This window comes from Propithecus coquereli, unplaced genomic scaffold (assembly GCF_000956105.1).
Source record: "Propithecus coquereli isolate 6110/MARCELLA unplaced genomic scaffold, Pcoq_1.0 Scaffold748, whole genome shotgun sequence".
NCBI classification, from domain to species: domain Eukaryota; kingdom Metazoa; phylum Chordata; class Mammalia; order Primates; family Indriidae; genus Propithecus; species Propithecus coquereli.
The window spans coordinates 1,009,048-1,016,423 of NW_012153596.1; the positions used below are offsets into that span (position 1 = coordinate 1,009,048).

At 48.3% G+C, this 7,376-nt stretch overlaps 1 protein-coding gene across 1 annotated transcript in view; it reads right to left on the bottom strand.

Annotated features, from left to right (window-relative positions):
* Positions 1-2,044: 2,044 nt before the first annotated feature.
* DNASE1L1 (deoxyribonuclease I-like 1) overlaps positions 2,045-7,376 on the bottom strand; it is an 8,923-nt gene continuing 3,591 nt past the window's right edge. The window contains exons 2-8 of the mRNA XM_012661969.1: positions 5,582-5,794; positions 5,141-5,229; positions 4,972-5,058; positions 3,259-3,359; positions 3,005-3,117; positions 2,677-2,925; positions 2,045-2,576 (exon numbers count right to left, since the gene is read on the bottom strand). Of these exons, the coding sequence (XP_012517423.1) occupies positions 2,430-2,576; positions 2,677-2,925; positions 3,005-3,117; positions 3,259-3,359; positions 4,972-5,058; positions 5,141-5,229; positions 5,582-5,716 (921 nt within the window). The 5' untranslated portion in view covers positions 5,717-5,794 and the 3' untranslated portion in view covers positions 2,045-2,429. The remainder of the gene's footprint in view (positions 2,577-2,676; positions 2,926-3,004; positions 3,118-3,258; positions 3,360-4,971; positions 5,059-5,140; positions 5,230-5,581; positions 5,795-7,376) is intronic.

Below are 7,376 nucleotides of genomic sequence, written 5' to 3' on the forward strand. Positions count from 1 at the left end.
CTTATGTTTTTGTATCTGGATTCCTGTGGGGGAGGGGAGGAGGAACCTCCTGGGATGGCTGGGATCATTGACCCATGTAAGAAACAGGCTGATGACTAAGCAGGCTGTATAATTGGCAGTAAGCAGGGCTAATGAGGTAATGCCTTGGAAAGGGCCAGGCCTGTTAGCCTTTCCTCGGTTGTCTAGTCTGGACCTTGACTTGGACCTCCCCAGATCCTAGGCAGTAGGTTGAAAGGCATCAAGGCAGTCAGGAAGGGGAATGAAGGGCAGCAAAGGCCTTGCAATCCTAGGCTCCTGTGAGTCTATGTGTTGATTGCTGCCTGACCATCCCACCCCATGGGGGTGTAGAAGGGCTTGTGTGCCAAAGCTAACCTCTGCAGCATCCCAGACCAGCAGCATTTAGGAAAAGGGTAGACATGAACCAAATGCCCCAGCAGCCATCTGGCTCAACCAGTTAGTTGTACAGGCACTCCTTGAGTAATCTGGGGGGTGGCCCCAATTCCCCTGCCTTTAGCAACTTCCTTGACCCACTATCGTTGGCCCTGTCCACCCACAAGCTCTGTAGAACCTGCGTTCCCAGGGCCTTCACCACCATTGAGGCTGGTCTGACAGCAACAAAAATCCTTCAGGACAGATGTGGCACACCTTGGCCTGGGGATCCTGGTCCTCTGACCCTAAAGCCAATTGTAAGCAGCTTTGAGGTCTGAGGGAGCAGCAAAAACAGGCCAGGAGAACTATACTAGGTGATGCACCCTGAGCCTCTGAGCCCAGGAACTGGGAGAACTCCAAAGGGTACTGATCCTAGAGCTGGGGCATGGTGGCTCCCAAGAGAGGCCTCTGGCTTTTTGTAGTCTTTATTTGTAGGCGTTTCTTTTTATTTTATTTATTTTTTTCAGGCTAGTCAAGTGAAGCAGGAGTGCAGAAGGAACAAAGGAATCTGTGATCAGTTAGTTGTAAATACCACTGTACTTGGACCAGGCTATTTCTAAAGTTTTAAACTACCTTTAGATTTTTTTACCTCAGCAAGATGGCTCTAAACCGTAAATCTGATTGATTATAGTTTACAGTTAACCCTGATAGTGTCCTAATAGATGTTTTTACTGGGCTCTGTTCTTTGGAAAGTGGAGGGTGGGGAAGGAGGGGTCCTGTGATAACACCCTAGACAGGATCACTGCTAGCTTTTGTTTTTGCTGTGTGTTCTAGTCTGTATCCCTTTTCCCTGAACGATTTCACACAGTAGCTGTCATGTTCCGTGATAACTGGTTCAGGTAGGTATTTTCTGCGTGTACCTGCCTTGGTAACCAGCCTCAGCTGGGCCTCGCCCTATGCACAGAGGGGTGAAAGAACGTGGACCGACAGCACCCCAGGGTGGTGGGAGCAGGGCTGCGCAGCAGTTACTGCAGACACCAGGGCTATTTCCAGGCTATTCATTAACTGCATTATGTGAGCTTAAACATTTTCCATTGTTCACTAGGTTTTTTTTCTGGGGGGCGGTTATTTTGTGTAACTGCTTATTTCCCACCTTTTATTAATATTTACTAGGGTCTTAATGTTTTCCTGTTGATTCATGAGTCCTGTATACCATAAAGGTAGCCTGTTGGCATATCTGCTACACACAAAATATCCTTCCAATTTGGCTTTTTGTTCTCTGTGTAAGTTTCCTTTTTGTCATATAATAAAATCTTTTTTTTTTTTTTTTGAGAAGAGTCTCACTGTGTTTCCCAGGTTAGAGTGCTGTGGCATAAGCCTAGCTCACAGCAACCTCAAACTCCTGGGCTCAAGCGATCCTCCTGCCTCAGCCTCCCGAGTAGCTGGGACTACAGGCATGTGCCACCATGCCCGGCTAATTTTTTCTATATATTTTTAGTTGTCTGATTAATTTCTTTCTATTTTTAGTAGAGACGGGGTCTCGCTCTTGCTCAGGCTGGTTTCGAACTCCTGAGCTCAAACAATCTGCCCGCCTCGGCCTCCCGGAGAGCTAGGATTACAGGCGTGAGCCACTGCGCCCGGCCTAATAAAATCTTTTGATCAGTTGTGATTCCCCTTTCTGAGCCCCGCAGGAGTTTAGCCAAGATGACTCCTGGGCCCTCTCTTCCCCTCCCCCAGCCCTGGAGCCTGTTTTGTGTCCACTCCTAACACTACCCGAGGAGGGATGGCATGGGTCCAGCCTCAGGGCCCCTGGCTTCCTTTCCTAATACTAGTCCCAAGCCCAACCAAAGAACAACAAAAGCCAAAACAAACAAAAGGCAGATGAAGGAAGGCTGCAGTCAGACGGGGCAGAGCTACAGTCATATGGAGGAGGGTTGCAGCTGAAGGCTCCCAGGAGTTGCTTCAGCTCCAGGGTGGGATGGACAGGGGAGGACAAGGTTTGGGAGTCTTAAAGGCAGTGTCATCATCATATCTGTGGGCAGCAGCAGGCCCTGGGAGGTTCAGACCCCAGGGCTTAGCTGAGGGGGCAGGAATGACAGAGCAGCAGCGACAGCAGCAGCAGAAGTAGCCAGGCTGAGGGGCTGGATGCTGTGCACTGCCTGGCTCAGCTCCACCTCCACAGGGTAGTGGTCACTGATGTTGAGGGCCTGCACATGGGAGACAGGACAAAGCGTCAGTGCCTGGGCTGAGGGGCTTCCCTGTGACCCCATTCCTGCCCTCCCTCCTTGTGTCAGCCCACCCCTTTACCTCCTCCTCGGTGAGCTGGAAGTTCCTGGGGAAGTCGAAGGTGGCAGCGGCATGCAGCAGGCTCTGGCAGCGTTCCCCATGCAGCACGATGCGGTCGTAGGCGCAGTGGGTACTGGCCCGAACCGTGGTGTCTTCCCCATCGGCAATCACCCAGTGGAAGCCTGGCTCGGTCCGCAGTACCAGCTCATCCAGGCGCTTTTTTGTCAGTGAAGCACAATCAGCATTGAAGTCCCCGAGCAGGATCATATCCTAGAAACAGAGCAGCAGTCAGGCCTGGCCGCTGGGCCGTCCTGTCCTGTTCCCTCTCTTGTAAACTGCCTGGCCCTACCTTGCTCTGCCAGTGCTGGGAGACATGGAGAAACACGTCGTATAGGGCGTTCAGCTCCTTCTCTACGGCCTTAGGAGTAGTATGCAGTGGGACCAGCACCAGGCTAGGAAGGACTATAAGGCCCAGGGCCCAAGGGCTGCCACCCACTCCAGCCCTTCTTCCCTAGCCTCCTCTGGGTGACCAAGCCCCCAGTGGAGCCAGCCAGACCCCCTTCCTGCTCCCATGTACCAGGCCCACCCTCCTTCCCCTCCTACCCTTGCTGGGCAAAGTGAACTGGGCCACAAAGGGCTCCCGGGCAAAGAGATCATCCTTGTCGTTGTACACGTAGTAATTCAGGACCTGTGTCTTGTGTGACCTAGGAGGACCAAGGAATGGGAAGCAGTGGCCCATGACACCAATTTTGGCTTGTAAGTGCCAACAGCAGAGCTGGCACTCAGGTAGGTGTTCTTCACCAGCAGCCCAGTGGGAGCTCATCCTGGCTTCATCCATTTCACATAGGCATAGCCTTCCCAGCCTATTTTTCTAGAACTTAAAATATTCAGATGTTCATATTCCATAAAATTCACCTGTTTAAAGTGTACAATTCCATGGTTTTTAGTACATCCACAAGGTTGTGCAACTATCACCACAATCAATTTTAAAACATTCTCATCACTTCCCAAAGAAACCTTATATCCATTAGCAGTTACTCTCCATTCCCCTTCCCCCCAGCCCTTGCAACCACCAGTCTGTTCTCTGTCTTGTAGATTTACCTATTCTGGATATTTCATATGAATGGAATAAAATAATACGTGGCCTTTTGTGACTGGCTTCTTTAGCACAATGTTTTCAAATGTGTCTCTGTGCTTCATTCCTTTTTATGGATGAATAAGATTCCGTTGTTTGGGTATACCACATTTTGTTTATCCATTCATCAGTTGGTGGACCTTTGGACACTTTGAGGTCATTCATCAATTGATGGACATTTTCACTTTGGGGCTGTTATGAGTGATGAGCATTTCTGTGGGGATATGTTTTTGTGTCTCTCAGGTGGATACCTAGGAGCTTCCCAGTTATTTTGGAGCAAATTCCAGACATATAATTAATTTCTTTCTTTCTTTCTTTCTTTCTTTCTTTCTTTCTTTCTTTCTTTCTTTCTTTCTTCCTTCCTTCCTTCTTTCCTTCCTCTCTCTCTTTCTCTCTTTCTCTCCTCTTTCTCTCTTTCTCTCTCTCTCTCTTTATCTCCTTCTATCTTTCTCTCTTTCTCTCTTTCGTCTTGCTCTGTCACCCAGGCTGGAGTGCAGTGGCTTTCTTTCTTTCTTTCTTTCTTTCTTTCTTCCTTCCTTCCTTCCTTCCTTCCTTCCTTCCTTCCTCCCTTCCTCTCTCTTTCTCTCTTTCTCTCCTCTTTCTCTCTTTCTCTCTCTCTCTCTCTCTCTCTCTCTTTCTCTCTTTCTCTCTTTCATCTTGCTCTGTCACCCAGGCTGGAGTGCAGTGGCGTGATCACAGTTCACTGTAACATCAAACTCGTGGCCTCCAGAGATGCTCCCATCTCAGCCTCTCAAAGTGCTGGCATTACAATTGCGAGCTGCTGTGCCCAGCCTCTAATTTCATCTATATAGAGACACAGGTCTCCTTCCCTGACAGTCCCCCTCGCCCTCTTGATCCTGACTCCAAAGGGCTCCTCCCCCTCAACCTGTCCTCCCATAACCAACCCCCATTAAGCCTATTCCCAGAGAGGGGGAGAGCTACGCCCTGAGCCCCAGAACCTTCCACAAGGGAGAGGAAGAGGGAGCCCACATTTGTGCATGGAGAAGGAAGGCCTCCTGCTACATGGACACATCGGCTAGGACAGAGGATGGGAAGATGCCAGAATAAAACTGCTGAGGAGAAAAGGCATGATGGGAAGGTGAGGCTGCCCCAGGAGAGAGGGTCCTGTAGCCATTGAGACTAATGAGCCATCTCACAGCAGTGCCAACCCCTGTGCTTACCGATAGACGTACACATACTTCTCCATGTACGTACTGCGCCCCAGCAGGGGGCTGCTCAGGGACTTGTAGGGCCCGGAGCCATCAAATCTGCTGGGAAAAAGGAAAGCCATGGTCAGGCCTCCTAAGGCTCTTGGTGGGCCCCTGATTAGATCCACAGAGCCTTCCTCACCGGTTGAGTTCTCGAAGCAGGAGGGGGATGGCGCTGCCAGAAGAGTCCACCACCTCCTGCAGTACCATGATGTCACAGCGAGCCAGGATCTGCAGGACACCAGAAAGGCCAGCTTTACCCAGTGCCAGCTGCCCTGAAAGGAGGGGAGTGTACCTGGGGAACTGGCACTGGTGTGGCTAAGAGTGTCATGGCTTGTTAGTTGCAGCCCACAGAAAACAGTGACTAGAAAGGACCTCAGAGAAGTTTGAGTGCCATCCCTACTCACACCCCATTTACAGAGGAGGAGACTGAGACCAGTGTCAGGTAAAGAACATGCTCTACATCTCCACACCACATCTCTCCCCACCCCCTCTTCTCTGGGACATACCCCTGGTCAGGCAGGGCTGTGGGCTTTGGGTCATGGTCCTTGGGGGCACAGCTTCCCTGAAGCGAGGAACCTACCTGAACTAAGGTGTCCATCACTTGCTCCCTGGCTACCTTGGCCAGTGTTAGCCGCTGGGCATTGAAGGCACAGATGCGAAAGGCCTTGGCCCCACTGGCCAGGAGGACAAGCAGGAGTGCGGCTGGGCAGTGCATGGCTGCTTGCGGCTGCTGAACCCCCAGAGGAATCCAGGTTGCTCCAGGGTGTGCTCCCAGCTGAGCTCAGTTCTGGTTCTGGAAAGACATGGAACAGAAAGCAGTGCTCGCCCTGCTGCTCAGCAGCACCAGCCTCGCGGCGCTGCCAGCCTGCAGGTCTCCTGCCTGTCTCCCTGTGGCTACCTGCCAACATCTGCACATACAGCGTGACCACATTCTTTCTTTTTTTTAATTATAGTAAAATACACACAGCATAAAACATACCACGTTAAACATTTGTAAGAGTGCAGTTCAGTGACATTAAGTATATTCACATTGTTGTGCAGCCATCACCACCATCCGTCACCAGAACTTTTTCATCTTCCCAAACTGGAACTGTCCCCATTAAACATGAATTCCCTGTTCCCCCTCCCCTCAGCCCCTGGCACCTACCATTCTACTGTCTGTCTGTATGGATTTGAATACTCTAGGGACTTCATAGAAGTGGAATCATAACAGCATTTGTCATTTTGTGACTGGCTCATTTCACTGAGCATAATGTCATCAAGGGTCATCTGTGTTATAGTACATGTCAGAATTTCCTTGTTTTTTAAGGCTGAATAATATTCCATTCTTTATATGTACCATATTTGGTTTACCCATTCATCCGTCAATGGTCACTGTGTTTCATCCACCTTTTGGGTATTATGAATAGTACTGCTATGAACATGGGTATATAAATATCTAGAGTTCTTGCTTTCAGTTCTTTTGGGTATATACCCACAAGTGGAATTACTGGATCATATGGTAGATCTATTTTTAATTTTTTTTTTTTAAACAGAGTCTCGCTCTGTCACCTGGGCTAAGTGCCGTGGCATCATCATAGCTCACAGCAACCTCAAACTCCTGGGCTCAAGGGATCCTCCTGCCTCAGGCCCCCAAGTAGCTGGGACTACAAGGCGAGTGCCACCATGCCCAGCTAATTTTTTTCTATTTTTAGTAGAGATGGGGGGGGTCTCACTCTTGCTGAGGCTGGTCTTGAACTCCTGACCTCAAGCCATCCTCCCACCTCGGCCTCCCTGAGTGCTAGGATTACAGGCGTGAGCCACCACACCCAGCATCTATTTTTAATTTTTTGAGGGATTGCCATATTGTTTTCCATAGCAGCTGCATCATTTTATATTCCCACCAACAGTGCACAAGGGTTCAACTTATTTTATTTTACTTAATTTACTTTATTTTTCATTCACAAGTTTAGTATCAAGAGGAGATATTGCTTAACACTACAGAACATTTCAAGACTTGAGTTACAAAAGAATACTTCATTATTTGCACTTGTACTTGGCTTCCTTTTTTGCGTATGTTGGCAAGACAAAAAAAACTAGCATATGGCTGAAAGATAAATAAATAAATTCTATGGAAACCTTTAAAATGAAAAGTAAGGCTTATGTTCAAAGAACAGATTATCATATTTAGTAAACTTATTTTTTTGTTTAACACTACTTAAACAAAGTTTAAAATACAAGAAAAAATGATTGAAAGCTAATTATTTATGTACCCAGTGTATGAAGTAAACTAAAAATGAGAGCATATGGCTGAAAGATAAATAAATAAATTCTATGGAAACCTTTAAAATGAAAAGTAAGGCTTATGTTCAAAGAACAGATTAACATATTTAGTA